Source organism: Oryx dammah, unplaced genomic scaffold (assembly GCF_014754425.2).
Source record: "Oryx dammah isolate SB20612 unplaced genomic scaffold, SCBI_Odam_1.1 HiC_scaffold_23, whole genome shotgun sequence".
Classification (NCBI taxonomy): Eukaryota; Metazoa; Chordata; class Mammalia; order Artiodactyla; family Bovidae; genus Oryx; species Oryx dammah.
Window position 1 is genome coordinate 31,849,866 of NW_024070207.1, and position 25,759 is coordinate 31,875,624.

The 25,759-nt window shown below is 37.4% G+C and overlaps 1 protein-coding gene and 1 pseudogene across 3 annotated transcripts in view; one reads left to right on the forward strand and one right to left on the reverse strand.

Annotated features, from left to right (window-relative positions):
* Window positions 1-9,873: 9,873 nt before the first annotated feature.
* The window catches only part of LOC120881497 (X-linked inhibitor of apoptosis), a 37,620-nt gene continuing 21,734 nt past the window's right edge, over window positions 9,874-25,759 (reverse strand). For all 3 annotated transcript variants that reach the window (XM_040265212.1, XM_040265211.1, XM_040265213.1), the window contains 5 exons: window positions 25,138-25,237; window positions 23,985-24,063; window positions 23,282-23,324; window positions 20,208-20,408; window positions 9,874-14,706 (listed from right to left, as the gene is read on the reverse strand). In XM_040265212.1, coding sequence (XP_040121146.1) covers window positions 14,513-14,706; window positions 20,208-20,408; window positions 23,282-23,324; window positions 23,985-24,063; window positions 25,138-25,237 — 617 coding nt within the window. In that variant the 3' untranslated portion in view covers window positions 9,874-14,512. The remainder of the gene's footprint in view (window positions 14,707-20,207; window positions 20,409-23,281; window positions 23,325-23,984; window positions 24,064-25,137; window positions 25,238-25,759) is intronic.
* On the forward strand, window positions 16,801-17,142 carry LOC120881498 (annotated as a pseudogene).

The following is a 25,759-nucleotide window of genomic DNA, read 5'->3' on the forward strand; positions in this document are numbered from 1 at the left end:
CACAGTCAAAGGCTTTGGCATAGTCAATAAAGCAGATAGATGTTTTTCTGGAACTCTCTTGCTTTTTCCATGATCCAGCGGATGTTGGCAATTTGATCTCTGGTTCCTCTGCCTTTTCTAAAACCAGCTTGAACATCAGGAAGTTCACGGTTCACGTATTGCTGAAGTCTGGCTTGGAGAATTTTGAGCATTACTTTACTAGCATGTGAGATGAGTGCAATTGTGCGGTAGTTTGAGCATTCTTTGGCATTGCCTTTCTTTGGGGCTGGAATGAAAACTGACCTTTTCCAGTCCTGTGGCCACTGCTGAGTTTTCCAAATTTGCTGGCATATTGAGTACAGCACTTTCACAGCATCATCTTTCAGGATTTGAAATAACTCAACTGGAATTCCATCACCTCCACTAGCTTTGTTCGTAGTGATGCTTTCTAAGGCCCACTTGACTTCACATTCCAGGATGTCTGGGTAGGAGAAACCAAATTTACCCTAAATGTGTACCCAAGGAGACTTAGTGCACAGAAGATGATCTTGAGGAATCCCAGTAAATGCCTATAGACCTTTCACTCAAAACCTCCATTTTTAGTCTTCAGACATGTCAGATTTTCTTGATTCTGTGCTCTGCACATGCTTCTTTCCAAGGCAGAAATCTCTTTCACCACCTCCTTGACAAAGGGTCCCCTCTTCCAGAAAACTGCCCCCTGTTATCCTCCCCAAACAGTTTGAATTAATACAAAAAAATACAGTTCCTATTGCCCTTCTTCATCCAGCCTGGCATTTCACATAATGTATTCTGCATATAAGCAAGGTGACAATATACAGCCTTAACGTACTCCTTGTGCTAAATGAAGCACAAGCTGGAATCAAGATTGCTGGGAGAAGTATCAATAACCTCAGATATGCAGATGATACCACCGTTATGGCAGAAAGTAAAGAGGAAGAGCCTCTTGATGAAAGTGAAAGAAGAGAGTGAAAAAGTTCACTTAAAACTCAACATTCAAAAACCAAAGATCATGGCATCCTGTCCCATCACTTCATGGCAGATAGATGGGGAAATAATGGAAACAGTACAGACTTTATTTTGGGGGGCTCCAAAATCACTGCAGATGGTGACTGCAGCCATGGAATTAAAAGATGCTTGCTCCTTGGAAGGAAAGCTATGACAACCTAGACAGAATATTAAAAAGCAGAGACTTTAGTTTGCTGATAAAGGTCCATCTAGTCAAGGCTATGATTTTTCCAGTGGTCGTGTATGGATGTGGGAATTGACCATAAAGGATGGATCCTGAAGAATGGATCCTTTTTTCAACTGTGGTATTGGAGAAGACTCTTTGAGAGTCCCTTGGACTGCAAGGAGATCAAACCAGTCAATCCTAAAGTCCTGAATATTCATTGGAAGGAATAATGCTGAAGCTGAAACTCCAATACTTTGGCCACCTGATGCAAAGAACTGACTCATTGGAAAAGACTCTGATGCTGGGAAAGATTGAAGGCAGGAGGAGAAGGGGACGACAGAGGATGAGATGGTTGTATCACATCACTGACTTGATGGATGTGAGTTGAGCAAGCTCTGGGAGTTGGTGATGGACAGGGAAGCCTGGCGTGATACAGTTCATGGGGTCGCAAAGAGTTGGACACAACTGAGTGTCTGAACTGATTGCCCTTCAGTGATAGAATGGATTCCCTAGCATCTAGCACAGAGTCTGGCACATAGTAGGTGTTTTTAAAATGTATTTATTTTTGGCTGTGCTGGGTCTTCATTGCTTTTAAATGGGCTTTCTCTATTTGTGGTGAGTGGGGGCTACTCTTCGTTGAGGTGTGCAGGCTTTTCATTGTGGTGGCTTCTCTTGTCAAACACCTGCTCTCATGCACGGACTTCAGTAGTTGAGGCACACAGGCTCAGTATTTGCAGCTCACAGGCTCTAGAGCGTGGGCTCAGTAGTTACGGCACATGGGCTTAGTTGCTCCATGGCATGTGGGATCGTCTTTGCCCATGGATCAAACCTGTGTCCCCTGCATTGGCAGGTGGATTCTTATCCAGTGTGCCACCAGGGAAGTCCCTGGTGGTAAGTGACTTAATGTTGTGTTTAATGTTGTTCACTAAATTTAATAGTAAGTGTTTAATGTTGGTACATTAAAAAAAAATGAAAGTGTAGAAAATCAGTACTGATTCCAAATTGCATTATATTTGTCAATGCACAGTTTTCAGATGAGGAGGCTTTCCCACACTGTTCATTTATAAATTTGCTCATTCATTCCTTCACTCACACATCTATGCATTGAAGAAATTAACTCTGCTTATTAATGGACCAGATAGCATGCTAGTCATTGGGAACATAGTGATTAGGGAGACATGGTTCCTGACCTCCAAGTTTGGACTTGGGAACATAGTGAAAAGTTCTCTTCCTCCTTTCCAAATTCTTAACAGCAGAAACATAGTTATCAATTTTTTGTTTTAGAATTACTTTAATTTTTAAATTCTAGTTGAGTAGACATGCTAAGGACCACATATACCTATTTATTACTTCTATTGGGCTTTGTGGTTTGGTGTCCTATGGCCAGCCAGGTCTTGCTGTACAAAAAAAAGAGAGAGAGCCTGGATTTGGATATATACACTCAATGTTCAGACAGTGAGGCAGCCAATTTAGCTAATTCATGTCGAAAATTACCCAGAAACATTTTCACTGCCTATAAGCACAGCTCGACTGGTGATTCACCATATGATTTAGGTGAGTCATGTAACCTCTATGTCTGGGGTTCTTCAGATGTAAATTATAGAGATGTTCTGAATATAACGAATGAGAGACACAATGGCATAGTGCAACAGTACCAGACCAATTATTTCATCCTCTCTGAATTTATCTGTTTTATATTCATATATTAGAAATAGAGCTGACCTGATTGCCCCGGTAAATCTATTTAAGGGCCACTTGAATGGCAGGAATTATGAACACAGTTTCCACAACTGTACATAGCAACAATTTATCCAATTATCTCTGCACTTACCTATACACTTCTAATTTAAACACAGGAGTAACCATGTAGAGAGTGGAAAGTAAACAGATAATATATGTAAAAAATTTAAAGGCCATGGAAATGGCCAAGAAACTATATAAATGAATTTCATCACTATACATCCTTGATTAATCAGATACTATTTCACAGCTGTTTCTTGTGTGAAACTAATCCATAATTGGGCTTTCCGGTGGCTCAGTGGTAAAGAACTGACCTGCCAATACAGGAGACTTGGGTTTGATCCCTGGGTTGGGAAGATCCCCTGGAGAAGGAAATGATAACCCACTCCAGTACTCTTGCCTGGGAAATCCCATGGACAGAGCCTGGTGGGTTACAGTCCATGGGGTCACAAAAGAGTCAGACATGGCTGAGTGACTAAACAACAACCATCCATAATTAGTCCAATAAACTCTAATTAGAGGAATGATTCCTTGAGCTTATATAGTTTATAATTTTTGAAGCTCTTTCATGTACATTTACTCATATAATCCTTGCAGCAATCCTCTGAGGTAGGCAGAGTAGGGATTCTTATCCCCATGTGTTAATATTTTTGTTACATTTCATTCTGTACAAATGACCAAATATTGATTTATAACTCATATAAAATACCTATAACTAAGTATAGGTCTTTTTACTTAACTCTTATAGCTCACATAAGAATATAATGTATCCGAAATATTTACAGTAGATCAAGAAAGCCATAAGTACAGTAGAGTACATTCTTTTTAGTAGTCAAATAATAAACAAAAATCTAGTTGAAAGAAAAACAAGTTTTTTCAGGTAATTTAGGTCATTCTCTTAATGATTAATATGGGCCTTTGTTAAATTTCTGCTAGGAAATCCCTACAAAATGTTAATTTAATGAAAAATATTTTCAGCAAATTTTTCTCTACTTGAGATTAATTTTATGGGAGACATTTAGAGTCTCTGTTTTTAAGTTTCTCTGAAACAGCAGTAATTGTTCATGAACCTACTCATGTGTTTTCTTTTCCTCAATCCAATAGTCAGTAATCTGGCAGAAGGAGAGCCTAACCACTGCCAAACAAAATTCCAATATTTAATGAGAAAATACATTCTTGATGCTTTAGCCAAAAATGCAAAGCCCCTTATTTAAGCTAATGGAATTAAAAATAAGTCTCTAGTACCTAGTAATGGAATAAAGTTAAAGAAACATAATGCACAGACTTAAAAAAAAAACCTCTCAATATAAAAGTTTTTGTAACAAATGACATTTATAATTTTGTATGTAAAAAATATTTTTGGAATATAAATTAGAAACAAGAATCAGATTTTGAAGCAAAATCATTGTTTAAATACTATTTGTTGTTGTTTGGTCACTAAGTCTTGTCCGATTCTTTTGTGATCCCATGGACTGTAACCCGCCAGGCTCCTCTGTCCATAGATTTCCCTGGCAAGAATACTGGAGTGGATTGCCATATCCTTCTCTGGGGGATCTTTTCAACCCAGGGATTGAACCAACGTCTCTTGCATTGGCAGCTGGATTCTTTGCCGCTGAACCACCAGGGAAGCCCTTAAATATTATTACTTCAATTAGTTATACATTAGTTGTTTTTTGAAAATTTAAATTCTTCTGGGAAGATAAAAGGGGGGGTATTTTAAAGTTTGGTTTATCTTGGGTTCTTATTCCTTGTTTTGACCAGTATTCTTCTAATATTTATTCATAAACCTAAAGTTAATAAGCATTATTGTTAATAAGCAGAGGCCCATGCAAAAGGTTTCTTATGCTATAGTCATTAGTTATGGTACATATAGGGTCTTGGAAATATAAAATTAAACAGAATAAGATCAGGAGGAAAAAATCTAAATAGACCAAATGCTATACAAAGCTAAATGGCTAGGTTATGGAAGTATTTGTTATAAGCAAATTAGTAGTTTGTAGGAAAAGAAAACTAAGTCTGACTTTCATCTAGCCTTACCTACCTTAAGATTTTTATTTCGGTTATGGTCTATTTCTGCTTTATTGACTATGCCAAAGCCTTTGACTGTGTGGATCACAATACACTGTGGAAAATTCTGAAAGAGATGGGAATACCAGACCACCTGACCTGCCTCTTGAGAAACCTATATGCAGATCAGGAAGCAACAGTTAGAACTGGACATGGAACAACACACTGGTTCCAAATAGGAACAGGAGTACATCAATGCTGTATATTGTCACCTTGCTTATTTAACTTCTATGCAGAGTACATCATGAGAAACGCTGGGCTGGAAGAAGGACAAGCTGGAATCAAGATTGCCGGGAGAAATATCAATAACCTCAGATATGCAGATGACACCACCCTTATGGCAGAAAGTGAAGAGGAACTAAAAAGCCTCTTGATGAAAGTGAAAGAGGAGAGTGAAAAAGTTGGCTTAAAGCTCAACATTCAGAAAACAAAGATCATGGCATCTGGTCCCATCACTTCATGGGAAATAGATGGGGAAACAGTGGAAACAGTGTCAGACTTCATTTTTTGGGGCTCCAAAATCACTGTAGATGGTGTGCAGCCAGAAATTAAAAGACACACTCCTTGGAAGAAAAGTTATGACCAATCTAGATAGCAACCTTAGCCAACTAAGGTCCGTCTAGTCAAGGCTATGGTTTTTCCAGTGGTCATGTATGGATGTGAGAGTCAGACTGTGAAGAAAGATGAGCGCCAAAGAATTGATGCTTTTAAACTGTGGTGTTGGAGAAGACTCTTGAGAGTCCCTTGGATTGCAAGGAGATCCAACCAGTCCATTCTGAAAGAGATCAGCCCTGGGATTTCTTTGGAAGGAATGATGCTGAAGCTGAAACTCCAGTACTTTGGCCACCTCATGCGAAGAGTTGACTCGTTGGAAAAGACTTTGATGCTGGGAGGGGTTGGGGGCAGGAGGAGAAGGGGATGACAGAGGATGAGATGGCTGGATGGCATCACTGACTCGATGGACGTGAGTCTGAGTAAATTCCAGGAGTTGGTGATGGACAGGGAGGCCTGGCATGCTGCGATTCATGGGGTCGCAAAGAGTTGGACACGACTGAGCGACTGAACTGAACTGAGAGGCCAATATTGACCTTAGTGTGAATTTATGCAACTCTGAAAACCTTTAGAGACCTAAGGCCATCACAAGAATTTTCTTCAGTCCTTCTGTGCCAGTTACTTTAAAATCTTCAGACCTAAAAAAGAATTCAGAACTGCTAGTTATTATGAATTAGAGAGGCTGACCACTTCCAACTCTATCAGTTGTAGATTAACTGCTCACATTTCACTGAAGATTTGACTCTTTCTAGAAGTGCTGGTCTGTTCTGTACAACTTCAATTGATTGCTGTCACACTAGTGCTTATAAGTGAGACTTGAAATACTTAACCCTTTCACTGCTTGATTGGAGGATAGTTTAGTGTGATCAATGTGTCCCTATTCTATTCTGAACTTGGCAGGCTAAGGGCTGAAGATTGATTTTCATTATCAAATTCAAAAGAGCACTATATGCAAGGAAATTTTGTTGAAAAGTCAAATCAGAAGGGACTTTCATGATGTTACATCTTATGTCTTCACATTTTGGTAGCAGGAGAAAATGCAGGACTGGATCCACAGAGTTATAAGGAGAAAAAAGGTGATGATTACAGTCATCTGCACAGAGCAGTTTGATTTACAGGTTTCAGCCATTTAATTATTTCTGGATTTGGACCCCATACCACATCCCAGTCATTTGCAAACTATAGCCTTATCAGAACCACCTAGAGGGTTTTTTAAAACACTGATTGCTGGGTTGTACCCCAGAGTTTCAGATTCACTAGGTTCAGGCTGGAGCCGATTAATTCACTTTTTTTTCTTTTCCTTTTTTTGGCCATGCCACACAGCATGTGGGATCTTATTCACCCAACTGAGGATTGAACCCGCACTTCCTGCATTGGAAGTGCAGAGTGTTAACTGCCAGGGAAGTCCCAATAATTTGTATTTCTAACAAGTTCCTAGGCGATGCAGATGCTGCTGGTCCCCAGACCACACTTTGAGAACCACTAGTTTTTTGGGGCTCCAAAATCACTGCAGATGGTGATTGCAGCCATGAAATTAAAAGACGCTTACTCCTTGGAAGGAAAGTTATGACCAACCTAGATAGCATATTCAAAAGCAGAGACATTACTTTGCCAACAAAGGTCCGTCTAGTCAAGGCTATGGTTTTTCCTGTGGTCATGTATGGATGTGAGAGTTGGACTGTGAAGAAAGATGAGCACTGAAGAATTGATGCTTTTGAACTGTGGTGTTGGAGAAGATTCTTGAGAGTCCCTTGGACTGCAAGGAGATCCAACCAGTCCATTCTAAAGGAAATCAGTCCTGGGTGTTCTTTGGAAGGAATGATGCTAAAGCTGAAACTCCAATACTTTGGCCACCTCATGCAAAGAGTTGACTCATTGGAAAAGACTCTGATGCTGGGAGGGATTGGGGGCAGGAGGAGAAGGGGACGACAGAGGATGAGATGGCTGGATGGTATCACCGACTCGATGGACATGAGTTTGAGTGAACTCCAGGAGTTGGTGATGGACAGGGAGGCCTGGCGTGCTGGGATTCATGGGGTCGCAGTCAGACACGACTGAGCGACTGAACTGAACTGAACTGAGGTATCCATACACCACAGTTAGCCTACCTTTATTGTAATTATAATTTTTAAATGTTTAAATAGAAGTATAGTTGACTTACAATATTAGTTTCAAGTGTACAACAGCACGATTCAGTATTTTTATAGATTATACTCCATTTAAAGTTATTAAAAAACAATGGCTGTATTTCCCTGTGCTGTATAATATTCCTTGCTGCTTTTTTATACATACTAGTTTGTATCTCTTAATCCCATATCCCTATCTTACCCCCTACACCCTCCCTCTCCCCTAGTTTTTTCTCTATCTCTCTGTTTCTGTTGTTATATACATTCATATTATTTTTTAGATTCTACGTGTAAGTGATATCATCCAGTGTTTTTCTTTCTCGACTTATGTCACTAAGTATAATACTCTCTAGGTCCATCTACATTGTTGCAAATTAGCCTACCAACTTCTAATAAGTACCACATTTATTCTATAATCTATAAGCAAACTACAAATGAAATAGTGAGAACATCATTAAAAAATTTTCTTTTTTTTGTTTGGTCATGCTACGTGGCTTGTGGGATCTTAGCTCCCCAACCAGGGTCTGCACCCTGGCCATGGCAATGAAAGCACAGAGCCCTAACCATTGGACCACCATGGAACTCCCTAAAAGTATTTTTTAAATTATAGTATCAGTTTTGAGCATGTTTATTTACCTTCATCTTCAAATAGGGGAAACAGGGGAATAAAGTTGATCTTAATTCTTACTTAGATGTCCTTTAAAATTTAGCAGTAACAGTGGGAAGTTAAAAATTCACAATTTAAAAAATGTGCTAATCCTGTATAGGTATATAACAAAGTAACTATAGGAGAAATAACATAATGTCTAGGATTTACTTTAAAATATATCAACAATAAATTTTAAAAATAAAGGGATGGAGAGTCCTAGATGAGACTGGCAAAATGTTATTTGTTGAAGCTGAATGATGATTACGAGGTTCATTATATTTTTGTTTCTACTTTTATGTAAGTTTGAAAGTTTTTGTAAGAGAAAGCTTTGAAAATTCACATCTTCATCAATATTCATTGAAAGTATAGTTGACATGTAAGAAATGTGGACTGCATTTACAACAGTCTTATGGTATATCTCAGATAACAGTGGTAACAGTCAAGAATTTGATAATCAGTCACTATACAGATGGGGCTTCCCTGGTGGCTCAGTGGTAAAGAATCCACCTGCCAATTGAGGAGACATGGGTTCGATCCCTGGGTTGGGAAGATCCCATGGAGAAGGAAATGGCAACTCACTGCATTATTCTCACCTGGGAAATGCCATGGACAGAAGCCTTGTGGGCTACAGTCCACAGGGTCTGTAAGAAAGAGTCAGACACAGCTTAGCAACTAAACAATACAGGCTAGGCCTGAAATACAACTCTCAATTTAGGAACCTCCATTGTGGGCAGGAAGGGGTAGGGGAAATAACACTTGAAATGCCCTTTTCTAAATTTCCCTCTCCCCTTGAGAAGCCTTTATTTCCTCACTTTTTTTCTAATTAATTTTTTATTGAAGGATAACTGCAATTCCCTTACTTTTTATCCCACCAGATTTGCTTGCAGTTTCTGAAACTCTGGGCAGCTACTTCTGTAGACTCACAAAAATCCTTCTCTGCTGCCTGCCTCAAAGGGGCTTTTTAGGTCTCTTGCTTATTCAAGCCTTGTTAAAGTGACTATAGTATCTTTTGAGTCAACCAGGCCAATCTTTGTGGAGAGGGAGTTTCATATTTTTACACAAAAGTAAACTTTTCATGTACTTATAGAATTATATAAACTAATGTGAAAGCTGGAGAAGGCAATGGCACCCCACTCCAGTACTCTTGCCTGGAAAATCCCATGGACGGAGGAGCCTGGTGGGCTGCAGTCCATGGGGTCACTAGGAGTCAGACACGACTGAGCGACTTCACCTTCCCTTTTCACTTTCATGCATTGGAGAAGGCAATGGCAACCCACTCCAGTGTTCTTGCCTGGAGAATCCCAGGGATGGAGGAGCCTGGTGGGCTGCCGTCTCTGGGGTCACACAGAGTCGAACACGACTGAAGTGACTTAGCAGCAGCAGCAACAGTAATGTGAAAGCAGATGTCTTTTTTTTTTTTATTATCACATGACTTGATGTGTACCTTAATGTCTGGCCCCATAATGGCATAGGATGTATTTGGGAGGTTACATTTTAGTATTAATATTTTTAAGAGGGCTATTTTATTTTTTTCTGAGGAAGTAAAACAAATACAAAGTAATAAGATATCATTTTAAAGAATAGTGCTTTATTGGATAAGTTTTTAGTCACAGAAAAATAAGCTTTAATCTATGATGACTGCCAGATTATACAGTAGAAAGCAATTTTCTTAGTTTTCCATACTGATGGAAAGGTTTCTACTAAATGAAAACAGCCATAAAATTATATTCACAAATATAGTACTCTATCTCACACATTTCACGTGATTATTTACAACACTATTACAATGACATAAGAATCAGTCATTCTGTCCGGTTAGATATAAAGTATAAAGGTAATGCAAAATCTAACAAAAATTACATTAAAGCCTTTGTTACATCAAACAAAAATGCAAATTTGTTGCTAAATATAAACAGAAGGACAAAATATACTTACATAGTCATTTTACATGATACACAATTAATGATACACAAGAAGAATGTAGTAAATGCAAAAAAATCTATACGCATTTCTGCAAACTTTAGACTTCAAATAGAATCTTAGCACCGAAACAATGCAGTATTGTACAATTTGAAGCCATATGTATTTAAGATTGTCCTACTGTATTAGTTATAAAGTGTCATTTAATATGTAGTGAATGTTATGGTACAGAATAAAGAATAGTTGAAAAAATAAACATTTGAGACCTCCCTGGAGGGGTAGCTTGAAGTTTTTCACCATCAAACTATGTCCCAGTCTGGGCTATCACTAATTAGTTATATAGCTTTGAACACATCATTTCACCATTGAGCCTCAGATGGTTCATCTTAAAACAAGGGGGATGAATTAGATACTCTCTAAAGTCACTTCTAGCTCTGACATCCTATGATTCTGTTGTGCTGCAAGTGAAATTCACATTGTGCTAAGTTTATAAGTCAAACTGAAACTGATTATAAAAGTGGGACTAAGCCAATTGTTTTTATTAGAAAAGCTCAACTAAGTTTGGTAAGAATATTGTTTCAAGCCTTTAAAAAAGGAATTTAAATATTTTTAAGGATTTGACCTACTTGTGTACTGTACTTTGCATCTTAACTATGACAAACAACGAGAAAGATGTATTAAGAGTCAGTGAAAGAGTTATTATCTAAGTTTTAGCCCTAATTTCCAGAGTCAAGGCTAATCCATGGAAGGCAAAAAAGTGTTAGGAAGGGAATTAACATTTAAAACAAGTATTTTACACATACGTTCACCTCAACTCTTATAATTTTGTAAGACAGGTACTATTTGCATTTCATAGATGAAGAAATGGTTACCTCTCTTCTAAACCAGATGTGGCTAAAAACCATATCTGTCAAATATTCAGTCCCATTTTCTTCTTTCTCTAATGGAAACGATATACAACCTATCCTTTTTCTCCAACCCCTCCACCCCTTTTCCCCATATTCAACCAACTGGGTAATCAGGAAATAAAACAATGATTTCAGTCTAAAGGGTACAATACGTGGAACTAATGCTGTGGTGGTAGTCTCCATTCAGAGTTCAAAATACCAATTTTATCCACTAAAATGAAAACCAGAAGAAAACTACCAATATTTAAGTGAAAAAACAACAAAAGATTCTAATACACAGGGCCAAATCACATCACATGCATTCACTACACCCACCCTACTCCATCTTAGCCCCTAACCCAAGGGAAAATAAACAAAAATCTAGCAGGAAAGGTAATACAAAGCCATTACTTAATAAACTGGAATTTACTTTATAAACACTAAACTCATTTCTCAAAAATTAAGACAAGGCTTTTGATTAGCATACCAGATTATTATGAATAAAGACAATTATTTATTACAAAACAACTTGACTCTTCACATGACTAAAATGTAGTAAAATAGGTGGTGCCTTTGAAATCTTAGAGTGAACTTTATACAGAAAAGGAAGTCTACATGGAGATACTGAGAACTATTTTGGGAAGGAGGAAGGCAGAGATTTGGATCTGGCTATATTTTTGACCTTGCAAGTGATCATTCTTTGCACAAATAGATGAGAAGGATCCAGTGCTTTTTTTTTAGTCTCTCTCCCTCATGCTTTATTTTTCAAGGCTAGGGATCATCTGGAAAATCCCATGGACGGAGGAGCCTGGTAGGCTGCAGTCCATGGGGTCACTGAAGAGTTAGACACGACTCAGTGACTTCACTTTCCCTTTTCACTTTCATTCACTGGAGAAGGAAATGGCAACCCACTCCAGTGTTCTTGCCTGGAGAATCCCAGGGACGGCGGAGCCTGGTGGGCTGCCATCTATGGAGTCACACAGAGTCGGACACGACTGAAGCGACTTAGCAGCAGCAGTAGCAGCAGGGATCATCTGGAGTTATTTTTTTTTTGTTGTTAGATTTTTAAAATATAAATTTATTTATTTTAATTGGAGGTTTATAGTGCAAACACAGGCAAACATTGGTAAGTCTTTAAAAATTTGATTAGAAGTTGGAGTGCTGAGTGATTTAAGAACCTGAAGCAACAGCATTTCTAAACAATTCTTAAAATAAACTTGTTAGCCACATCAGCTTCATACATTAAATTTCACAACTGATGGGGAGAAAAAAGGTCTTACCTAAGTCTAAACATACAAGTTTTAAAAGAGTTTTAAAGAACTGAGGCTCCCAGAACTGGAAAACCTTATGTTAAAACAATTCAGTCCTTGGACAACTAGATTGAACCAACTACCTGACTTGGAGCTGACGTGTCCTGGAAAACACATTTTTAAACCTTTAACACTTTTCTCCCCTTGTAATTTAAGTTTAAATTTAAAGCTTAGATTATACATATAAAATTTAACTTTTAATGAATATATAACTAAATCTAAGTGGAAGAAAGTGCAAAAGTAAAGAACTGAGGATTTACACTGTACAACAAAAACAGGGTGGTCATTATTTGACTTTAAAAATTCTCATTTAAATTTGCAATGCTTTAAATGAATATCAAAGTAGTAATTAACAGAGGTTAAGAGAACATAACATACTCTTTCTCTTAGAAAATAAAACAAAAATATAACTTCTGACAGTTTTACTCTCAACCTTTTCTCTACAGTAAAATGCCTCACTCACCTCTACAACAGGTTGTTGTGAGGATCTTTGCCTGGGTGTTCTATGAAGCATTTTTAAACTTTTATCTTTTTAACCTATATTGATTCTTACCCTCTTTAATATTCAAAAAACTATTCTTCTTTTCTTGTCAGTATTTTATAATTTCCAAGAAGTTTTTAAGGATCGTGGGAGAACATTCTAGAAGTATCTGCTATTATTACAAGAAAACAAAAAACTTAGGTGAAGACTTGACATTTTATCCTATATACATCTTAAGCATCCTAACGGTAAAAATTCACATGAAACTTTAAGATATAAGATATGAGAATCTCAACATGGAAAGCTGTTACTATAACTACGAGCAGTGTACAAACATGCTTCTACTTTTACCTACATAAGCTGACATGTTTAAAATACTGGGTTAACAAAGATCTTTTAGTAAAGTGACTTAGGCAGGCTTAAACTAGCAAGGATTAAAGATGAATCCTTACTAATTAATTGGAAGATCTGAGACATATTTTATATTTCATTTTACAAAATCAGGAATATTATTTTTAAACAAGAGAAGACATGGTCTACCTGTCAGAAAACTACCACTCAGAAATATTTTTCATCCACAAAGCAGGAAAAACATATAAACATTTAAATTTCACATTGGCACCAAAAAGGTTAACTGCCCTGCCTTCTTGGATTAGGAAAACTAAAGCTGAGCAATAAGTAGTTTTGCAGGCGTTTGAACATGCCTAAGCCTTTAAATCAGTAAAATACTTTCTAAAAATTTTGATTACAAAAGTAATAATACTTATAAAAAATTCAAACAGAACAAAATGAAAAAAGTAGAAAGTGAAAGGCCCCTATAAAGCCCCTCTGGGACCCATTCCCCCACCCCCTTTCAAGAGAAACCACATTTAACAGTTTGGTGCCTATATTTCCAATCTTCTGTTCTATACGTATATAAAATACACACACCCTCACTTGGCTCATTCTACACATAGTGTTTTGCCATTTGATTTTACACTTAATATACCTCTGATGTCTTTTTATGTCAGTACATGTAGGCTAAATGGTACTCAATCATTAAACACCCTTTTAACAATGGCAAAATCATTAAAAAAATCATCCACCCAAGTACATGTGTATAATTTAAAAGAAAATGGACAAAATCCTAAAACACAAACATCTAAAAATCATCTCCATCTTTCCACCAATGTGGAACAGTTCATTCCTTTTTCACACAAAACAAATTATGTGATTGGGGAGATTAACTCTAATCTCCATTTATACAGAATGCTCTATTTGTTACGCCTATCCAAAATGAATGAAAAATTCAATTGATTAATTCACTTACATTTAGAAAACTAAGTCAGTGTACTATAAAACACACATTGTGATCAGTTACAATATGATGCTTCTTAGTCTAGGGTTTCAATTAAATAACAGTGGGAGAAAAATAGAACAGCTAATACAGTTAACATCCTGAAAAATCCAGAAATTCAAATTTTAGACTGCCAACTATAACATCGCAGTTTACACTTTCTTCCTACTTGGCAGCAAATGCTAATGGAATTCAATGCTGATTTCTTCAAGTTGGTTCACATCACACATTCAGTCAGGGTAATAAGAACATAAGACACCTACTGTAGTTAGATTATGACATGAAAATTTTTTGCTTGAAAGTAATGACTGTGTAGCACATGGGACACTTGTCAACTGCTTCAGCACACTGTTTACAAGTGACCAGATGTCCACAAGGAATAAAGACGACAGCAATATTTCTATCCATACAGATTTTGCAAAGCTTCTCCTCTCGTAGGAGCCTTAGCTGCTCTTCAGTACTAATGTCTGTACAAAGAGAAAAAAACGTGTTAATTTTAGACTTTCTGAAACAGTGAATTTATGTGCCGGACTTTGTGCCGGACGCTGATCAAGTGTCAGGAGATGGGATAACTCACTCATGGCATCTACTCTTAAGCAGTTCACAGGCTAGTGGGAGAGAAGGACTGTGAGCTGAGGCTGCAGAAGTAAGCACAAAGTACACGGTGATAAGTTCTGTAATAAAGTTACAAAGTGCTCTGGGACAAGGTAACAGAACAAGTTCTTCTGTTCAGGTTAGGTGGGGAAGGTTTCACAGGTTGGTGGCTGTTGGGTGGGGAAGGGGGTAGGTGGAAGAGTGACATTTAAAAACAGAAATTTGCTAAGCAGAGAAGCAAGGGTTAGGTAAAAGTAGCAGCATATTGAAAGGGCACGGCTTATTCCAGAAATGGAGAGATGGAAGTGGAGGGCCATTTATGAAATGGGACAAGTAGGATCTAGTAATTGGGTGAAGGATGAGGAAGAAAGAGGAAATAAAGTTGATTTCAAGATTTCTAGCATGGCTGACAAGGGGATGGCAGTGCCAATAGGAAATAAAAATGGAGGTACAGGTTTGGGATTTTTAAGATATTTCTGAGGTGTTTGCAGGGCATCCATATAAAAATGTCCAGTAGGTAATCAGAGACTTAAGTCTTAAGGTCAGAAGAAATCAGGGCTAAAGATAGAAACGTGGGCCTCATCAATATACAGGTGGCACTGAAGTGCTTGTTTAATTCAGCCTTTGTCAAACTAGTTTTGAGAAATGTTAACAAATGTGGCACAAAAATATGTTTCACAATCGTATATAACTATGACAACATCAGCAATAGCAGCAGTTAAAAGTAATACAGCACTTCTACTATGTGCTAGGCACTATTCCAAATGTATTACATATTTTAACAATCTTTGTGATCACTGTATACCAGTGGTTTCCAAATTTAGCTTCACATGAGAATCACTAGGGGCATTAAAAAACAAAAAACAAAAAAACCAATAGATTCCTGGGCCCCATTCACTCAATCTAGTATTTCTGGGGTTGAGCACACTGGCATTTCTGAACCATGACTATCAAGTTGAGGACAGTATAATAAAGCATATATGCCCTCTTAGAAATTCAAAATGCATTCCCTATTTAACTACAGAGCTCCTTTTTCACGACATCTCTTAACATTCTGGGGAACACTATTTTGAAAACAAGTTTGGGAAATAGTGGTTTAATTTTATCCAACAAATGCTTATGGAAGACTTAGCTAGGTTCTAGGCATTAGAGACAGATTAACAAATATATAGATCCTGGGCTCCTAATCATTCATAGACAAGTTAGGAACACAAGCAGGCAGGAAATTATAACACAATGTAATGATTAAAGTTATGACAATGTGTTATGAAGAACATAGGAAGGCTGTGTATCCATGTATACACGGAGGGAATGCCTTCCAGAAAATATTATACCTAAATTGGGTCCTAAAGGATAAGTACGAGTAAACTAGAAGAGGGAGAAGGCCTTAGACCTTGGAGGACAAGAGCAGTGGGAGAAGAGGGCTCTGGGCAGAGGAAATGATATAGGCAGGCTCCAAGGTGAGAAACAGAATGAGGCCTGCAAGTGCACAGGTAAGGTTTGGGAAGAGAATGTGAAGGGGAAATAGCATGAGGCTATAGAAGGTTAGCAGGAGCCTGATCATGAAGGCTCTGGTAACCCATGTGAAGGAGTTTGGACTTAACACCAAGGGCTCCAGAGCCAGTGAAAGGTTTTAACCTGGAAAAAGATACCAGAATTGCTTCAGTAAGGTTTTCCTGGCTAGCCATGGAGAAAAGGATTATTTGATCCTTTTTTTTTCTTAAAAGGCAACCTCCTGGGCATAATTCAAAACTCAAATATGGAACACAGAGATAAGAAAGATAAACTGTCTGTCCTCAAGAAGCCCAACAGATAGAAGAGGACAGAAAAAGTTGCAAAACAACGTTACAAATGCTTTAACAGAGAGAGTAGAGGAAGCTGCAAAGTGTGCTATGGGTCTTTGGGGAAACTTCAAAGAGTGACCTTTGAGCTGAGCCTTGAAGGACAAGTTCAAGAAATGGGTTTAGGGAATCAAATCGGGGGTGCAGTGGGGAATGAGATGAGGTATACAAACAGGAAAAAGGTATTCGGGGCATAGCAAACAACAAAAGTAAAGGGATGGCATTATAAACTGATTTATATTATATGGATGCACCTGACCAAAAAAGAATAGTGTATATTCCTGCCATCACCAAGACTGTGGCAACCAGCAAAAGCCAGCCTGCCAGCGGAATATGGAAAAGCAGAGTGACTTGGTTAAGAGAAAACACTGAGATGACAAGCTTTCTGCTGTGGTCCACAAGCAGAACGACTCGGAGATCATGCAGTAGAAGCTGAAAAAGGCAAATGAAAAGAAGGAACCCAAGTAACTTTGTGGCTTTTTGTCCAGTCTTCTTGTGCTTCGCCTGTGTGCCTGGAGCCTGTCCCGCTACACTTTCTCCCGTCATGCTTACAGCTCCCAGTACCCAGGCATTCCTTTTGCCTGGAGTCCACAGCAGGTCTCTTTTGGGGTTCCCTCCTCTCAGGTAGTCTCTCTTCCCCAGGCCAGTCCTGGGGGTGAGGGGACTACCCCTTCGAAGTGTTTTTTAAAAGTACCTTTGTAATCCCCAAAAAAATCATGAAGAGGAAAACAATTAATTTACACATTACTTTTGCATGTGATGCTACAATGAATAAAAAGGACACTGGATCAGATACCTACAGTAGTCAAATCTACAGAGACAGAGAGCAGAATGGTGGCTGCCAGGGGAATGGGAAAATGGAAGCTGTTCAATAGATAAAGAGTTTCAGTTTTGTAGATGAAAAGAGCTCTGGAGATTGACCGCACAACAATGTGAATGTACTTAAAACTACTGAACTGTACACTTAAAAATAGCTCAGAGGGTAAATTTTATGTGTATTTACTTTTTTTTTTTTGGCCACACCACGTGACTTGTGGGATCTTACCTCTGGGACCAGGGATTGAACCTGGGTCCTTGGTACTAAACGTGTCAAGTCCTAACTACAGGATCACCAGGGAATTACTTCACTCTAGCCTAAAGAATAACCACTGGGTTCTACATCCTTTCCTGAGCCACCTTTCCCCTTCTACTTGCCACAAAGCCCTCTTCTAGGTTGGGAGGTACCTGGCACATAGCAATAAAGGCAATAGCTAGATCATTTTTCATGGTATCTGCTAATATTTTTACTGCATTATTATAAACCACTTCTAGAAGATACTTCTAGAATAAACTGATGTTATTCATGTTCCAATCAGAGCAGATCTATGTGGAAAGACTGATAAGAAATGTGCATGGGTTATTTGATTTTTACATTATATTCTATCATATATATATAAGGATTAAAATAAGTATCTTACCACAGACATGAAGTAAAGGGCTTTATATCATACAATGTCATTTTTAAAAAGAAAGGGAAAAAGATACTAATTTGGTACTATCTTTAGAAGACTGGGGTATTCTCTGTTACAGAGACAATGGTATAAAAGCTAGTATTGAATCTAGGATTTCTTAGTGAGTAACAATAACATTATATTTTTTTCTAATAAATTTTATCTGCTTTTACTTCAATTAGGCCCACCCTCTATTTTGTACAGAATTAAAAGATTCTTAGTGCCAGTGTTTCCTCATCAGCTTTTGGGAGGAGAAATAGACAGCAGCCCCCTCATGAAAAGCTTGCCTGTATCAATTACCTGCCTCTCAATTTTGTGAGACTAAGGAGACATCAACTGATGAATTCTAACATGTGCCCTTGAGAACTGGCATTAACTTAGGCCCTTTTTCCCACACAACCCCAGCTTGTAATCTCGGTAATGATGAGAACTTCCCATAAACTCCTGTTGAATAGAGACACCCCCCAATGCACTCTGTCCTTTGTTCTCTTCCTATTGCAACCCACTAAATCTTTCTGCTGTAAACACCTTCAGGTATAAAAACTAACACCTTACTGTCAAACTTAATTAAGTTTGAGTTGTGGTGAAGATGCAGGGGAAAATGACATAGTCACTTGTATCACAAAGTAAATGATTTGTTTCACCATCACCAAGACAAGAGGAGCTATTATAGGTTTTAAATAAATGTGTCTTTAAGGAAAAGAGTAGTCTGCAACTCATCAATGTTATACTGCTTTAAGACTTATTTGATTATCTGAATAATGTTTCAAAAGCATCTGAAATAACTTAAAGATCAAAAGGGTCTTGAATGTAAAAAACAAAATAAGTGAACTTTTAAGTTCATTAGTACTTGGAGAATTCTCATCTTTTGGTAGAGGTGGTCAAAAGCTTAGAGAATGATCATATACTTCTCTTCTACATTATTCAATACACTTTGTATATGAATCACAGTATTAAAATGCATTTAATTCAAGCTCTATTTAGCAATATGACCCTTTTACATATTTATATCATGTGGAAAGTTGTAAAATACTCTAAATCCAAGCAGTTCCAACTAAAAAACTTAGAGAGTCTACACACAAGGATAAAAGTTAGCCTTTGTTGTTCTTTACCTAAAATAGAGTATAAACTTACACTTTTTAAAATTAATAGATAGATATTAATTAATTAACAGTAGATCTTACTTGGATCCTGATCAGAACAAATCAACTGTAAAAACATATTAAGATGATGAGGAAAATGAAAATCAACTGAATTTCAGATGATATTATGGAATTACTGTTAATTCTGTTAAGTGTGACAATACTATATTATGGGCTAAATATCTTTCTCTCCAAAACTCACGTTGAAGCCCTCACACCCTATGTGATGGTGCTTAGAGGTGGGGCCTTTGAAAGGTGATTTGGTTTACATGGGGTCATGATGATGTGACTCCATGATGGGATCAATGTTCTTATAAGAAGAGGAATAGAAAGCAGAATGCTATCTCTCTTGGCCAAGCGAGGACATAGAGAAGGCAGCCATCTGCCAGCCTAGAAGAGAGACTTCACGAGGAACCAAATCTGCCTGAACCTTGGACTTCCCAGCCTCCAGAAGTATGAAAAACAAATGTCTGCTGTCTAAGCCACCCAGTCTATGGTACTGTTATAACAGTCTGAGCAGATTAACACACAGTATTAAGGTCATGTTAAAAAAAAAAGTCCCTAGATAGTTACTGAAGTATTTATAGGCAAGTGGTATATAGGATGTCTGGGATTTACTGTGAAAAACTACAGCAAAAAACAAAGTTGGAAGAAGAAAGGAAGTGAGATTGAAAAAGTGTTGACAATTATTGAAGCTGGCTGATGGGTATCTGAGGGTTCATTATACTGTTCTCTCCACTTTTGAGTATGTTTGACATCTTTCATAATAAAAAGTTTTAAAAAACATTTATCCTAAGGGAAATATGAGAGGATAAAAATGCATGGGCCACATAGTCATATAAGATACTATCCATAATGAAATACTAGGTGTATCTTGCTTTTAAAACACAGGCATGCATACCTTTCTGTAACGAAGTCTGACTTGATTCATCTTGTGTATTGTCTTTCTGAGCATTCACTAGATCTGCAACCAGAACCTCAAGTGATTTGTAGTTGCTCCCAGATGTCTGAATTTTCCCCTCCATTGTTTTCTTAATGTCCTTGAAACTGAATCCCATTCGTATAGCTTCTTGTACCATAGGATTTTGGACTATTGTATCATCTGAAATGAAAATTGGTGAGGAGAAAAATCACAGACTTTAATTATTTTCATTAACACAACTCAATAGCAGAGTATCATTAAAAAGAAAAATTTAAGCAACAAGCAGAAAATCAAAACCAAACCAGTAAAGCAAAGCTGCTTTGGGAAGAGGATTTAGAAATATTTAGGCACTGAAGAATCACTTTCAGAATCTTAAAATAGTTGAAAGTACAATGAGTATGTATTTGTAGTATTAGGAATTGAGATTAGGTGCTTTAAAGACTATAATAAACAGTACAAGATAAGGTAAAACAGGTACGAAAAGGGTTAAGTGCTTCAAAAATTCTGAAACTGTGGACGTCTTTACCAAATCGCCATAATTATTTTGAAAAAATCATGGGAAATAGAAGAAGTTTCAGTCTGTGACCTTCAATGTATCAGTTTCCTATCTCTCAGACTTAGTTTCTGCAGTTGAGTGGGGTGGACTAGATAAGGCAAGAAATCTAATAGAAACTCTCATTAATGACACTCAAGGTAGGACTACAGATTGTGGCGGCGGCGGTGGTGGTGTTTAGTCGCTAAGTTGTGTCCACTCTTTGTGACTCCATGGACTGCAGCCTGCCAGGCTCCTCTGTTCATGGGATTCTCCAGGCAAGAATACTGGAGTGGGGTGCCATGCCCTCCTCCAGGGGACCTTCCTGACCCAGGGATCCAACCTGCATCTCCTGCATTGGCAAGTGGATTCTTTACCAATTGAGCCACCTGGGAAGAGCTTACTAGAGCTCTTGGCCTTCCAATTTCTAGGTGTAAATCAAAGGAACTACTTCTAGTTCCAGGAGGAGACAGTCTCTCTGCTTTGACTTCATGCCTTTGTTCACTCTCCTCCCTGGGTAAAGCTCTTACTCTTTTGTTAGCCTAACGAATACTAATCTTACCAGATTGTGTAGTGATGTGCTAAAAGAGACTTCTATCCTCTGACTCATCACTTCCACTCTTGGGTATTTTTTTCCCCCTTTTTTCTTTTCCAAGCTGTGCAGCTTGAGGGATCTTAGTTTCCTGACCAGGGATTGAACATGCTCCCCTCCCTCCTCTATCCCCCAGCAGTGAAAGTGCCAAGTCCTAACCACTAGGCCTCCAGGAATTCCCCACTCTTCAGTATTAAAGATGAGTACATATACCCACCAAAGACATACACAAGAATATTCATAGCAGTGTTATTTATAACAGCCCCAAACTGGAAACAACTCAAGTGTCCATTATCAGGTGAATGGATAAGTAAATTGTGGTATATTCAAATACTAAACAGCAAGGAAGAAGAATGAACTACTTCCACAGACAACATGGATCAATCACATAGACATGATAAGCAAAACATCAACATAATAATGAACCAGAGACAACAGAGTACATATTGTATGATTACATTTTTAAGATGTTCAAATCTAATCTATGGTAATAGAAGTCAGGATAAAACTTGGGGGTAAATATCGATTGTGAAGGGGCCTGAAGGAGCTTTCCAGGGTGGTAGAGATGTTCTGTATCTTGATCTGGGTGATGGTTAGATGAACCTCTCCCTCATAACATATATAAAAACTAACTCAAAATGGATCACAGACCTGAATGTAAGAGCTAAAAGCATAAAACTCTTAAGGACACTAAAAAGAAAGTGAAAAGACAACCCATGGGATGGGAGAAAATATTTGCAAATCATATACTTGACATGGGACTTATATGTATAAAGAACTAAAATATATAAAGAACTATTACAAGTCCATAACAAAAAATCAAGTAATCCAACTAAAAAAAAGGCAAAGGAGATGAACATTTTTCCAAAGAAGATATACAAATGGCCCAAAAGCATATGAAAAAAATGCCCAACATTGTTAGATATCAGGGAAATGCAAATCAACTAAAAACACTAATCCTAAACCAGAGCAAGAGTCTCAGTCAAAAGCATATATATGTATATATACAGTATTCTCTTGTCTTCTAATCTTTAAGATACTAAATAGATGATGCTTTAAGTATAGGGAAGGCTTCCCTGGTGGCTCAGTGGTAAAGAACATGCCTGCCAATGCAGGAGATGTGGGTTTGATCTCTGGGTCAGGAAGATCCCCTGAAGGAAATGGCAACCCACTCCACTACTCTTGCCTGGGAAATCCCATGGACAGAGGAGCCTGGTGGGCTACAGTCCATGGGGTCACAAAACAGTCAGACACAACTTAGTGATTAACAACAACAACATGAGTATAGGGAATGGGGAATCACGAGACATATTTTAAACTAAATTTTATTATATTTAAAACACGATGACTAGGTTGAGAATGAGATCTGTAGTGTGATGTAGGATTCTGAAGACCACTAATGCTTTGTAATGTAACTGTGGGCTGGTCACTTAACCTCTCTGCAAAGTCGGATAATAATATCATTCTTGTCTATGATGAGTAAATAATCTTTGTGATTAAAAAAAAAAACTCTACCTTTCTAAAAGGCAATAGGATATAAACAAACCAAACCACACCCCTTTATGAAGTAGCTGGGGAAGGCAAAAAGAGGCATCCAATAAGGAAACAGGTAGGTCAGGGCTGATCATGGTAATAGCATATCAGTAGGACATTGGATTCATGATCTTGGCTAACTAAAGAAACTCTGCTGACAAAAAATTCACTTAACTCTTTTTTGGGGGATTTTAACAGAAATGAAAATGTACAGCCTACAGCTGTTCCTCCTCTGTTCAACCTCTGAACGAATGTTCCCAATACATAAATACCCAACTTAAATGTATAGGCACTTCATTAATTCTTAAGTTTATAGCAGGCTTACCTTTCTACTCTATAAATAACAACTGTAATAAATTGGCAATGAAATTAAAATATTTTAAAAGGTATATTTACCAATTCTTTCAGTTAACCATGGTGCTTTTTCAGCAGTTCTCGCCTAAAATACAAATAAGAATTGTAAGTTAGAATTCTTTTTGGTAGAAGGCAATTACCTCAATTTGAAAAATTACGTTTATCGTGAATTTATAAATTAGCTTTATTCCAATTCAATATATGAATATTCACAAGAGGCATAGCTTGATGAAGCTCGAAGTTAAAAGATTCCAATCCACTCACTTTACAGACAAGAAGCTGAGGCTCAGGGAGATTAAACAGTTCATGGCAGGGCCATAATGGCAACTCTTGTGTCCCATTCTAGTCCAGGGCTCTTTCCACAAAGTACTGATGCCTTAGCCACCCCAGGCCACACTATCAATTTAGGTTTGTTTTTGAGATTTTAAATACTGTCTGTGGAAAGTTAAAAACTATCAATACAAAACACATTTTACAAGCCTAATTTCAGAAGGCTGAGGGATTTAAATGTTTTAGTTCTTCCAAGTCCATTTTCGCCTACAGTGATACTTTAAATTGGTTCATCCTGATCTCCTTTTCACAAATTTGCTTCAGCTTAAGAAAAACAAGGACTCTTCAAGATCTCCCATTTAGGCTCATCATGCTTTATTAATTTAAAATACTATACTGTGAATTTTACACCAAGAAATGTGCAAAACAAATTACATAATATTTGAAAATGTGTATTCTACAATATGTGACTTACCAAAGACTCCTCAATTGAATGGGTTAAATGAATATTGTTTACATATTCTTGTCCTTTCTCTTCTAACAGATATTTACAGCTAAACAAATAAAAGGTTAAACTTTAGTAGCTCATCAATTAGTAAAGTATAATCATCTTAAGACAGAATCATCTTAATTCTATTAACTTGCTTTTTGATATTTCTAAAGAGCCACAAAATAAAATGTTACTCAATTCACTATCCAACTATCATTTTAATGTTAAAAAAATGTCCCCTTTGTTATCCTAATATGCTAGTATTAATAGAGAAAAATATCAACTTGAGAATGTTCAGCTTTTAAACAAGTTATTAAACTAGCACCTTGACATTTAAAAACAAGTCTTAAATAGTTCATCTTAATGAGTTTTATTTAGAGATTAACCAATTGTACATTTTAAAGGAATCTTTTAGGCTTTCAACGTTTCCTTTTAAGAGTGTTTAAGGTTAAGACTTACTTCCAAATCATTCTGAAGTTTTAAGTTGTACTATTTTGTAGGCCAAAAATTCACATCACTGTATACTACACATCTGTGTGCCTTAAAGAGGCAAGATGGTAGAAAGACACTTAGAATATGTCATCATTCTAAGATGCCACTGATTGTAAGCAGCATGATTATACTATGTATAGTATATATACATGTATACTACTATACTATGTATCACCATTGCCAATTAAATTATGACCCACCACCAGATGTGTCCTGATTTCAGAGCTGAAAATGTGAACAACTGTATGTCTTAGAATCAGTGAGATTCAGTAATATTTGCTAGGGGTTGTGATGGGTTCTTAAGGAATTTCCTTGATAACATGGATTCTCATGCCCATCATTAAAGAGCCCTCTTCCAACAACAACAAAAGCATACATTCCTAATTTGGTGTTTAGAAATAGCATCATCTGAATGTCACAGGTATGATACATAAATGATGAATGATTTGGTCACCGGAAAAGGCTTACGCTTTTTGGTTTTTTTTTAATGTATATAAAGTAGGTGACCCCATTTTTATAAACATGGTGTGAATTTCAAGCCATTGGTGAAGGTAAAAATAGTTGAGGTGAAAAGTTATTCAAGTCTTCCCGCTGCATATGTACTGGCCAACCTGCCTGTCACTGAATGAACATTTAAATATCTTACCCTGGAAACCACTTAGCATGTTGTTCCCAAGGGTCTTCACTGGGTTTCCAATCATTGAGCCCTCCTCCACAGTGAAAACACTGTACTTTATCACCTTCACCTAAGAAACAACCAAGTAAAAACATGTGTATTTGTGCAATTACAACCTTACCCAAAAATAGCCTTTTAAATACTATAAAATTAAGCATTCTAAACTACATGAAAAGCTCACACCTTAAAAGAAGATATCTGAATTCATATCTAAGTAATAGGTAAGATCATTTGAGGAGGAAACACACACTAAATTTACTGATTCAATTTGAGGTATTTTACAGGAGGCTTCCCTTGTAGCTCAATCGGTAAAGTATCTGCCTGCAGTGCAGGAGACCGGGGTTCGATCCCTGGGTTGGGAAGATCCCCTGGAGGAGGAAATGGCAAACCACTCCAGTATCCTTGCCTGGAAAATCTCAGACAGAGGAGCCTGGTGGGCTGCAGTCCATGGGGTCGCAAAGAGTGGGGCATGACTGAGAGACTAACACTTACTTACAGGAGACAAAAACAAAATTTCCCAATTTTTATGTGAAAACTTTGTAATTACTTTATTAACAACATGTCATTTGGGGTCATCAACACTACACTTACT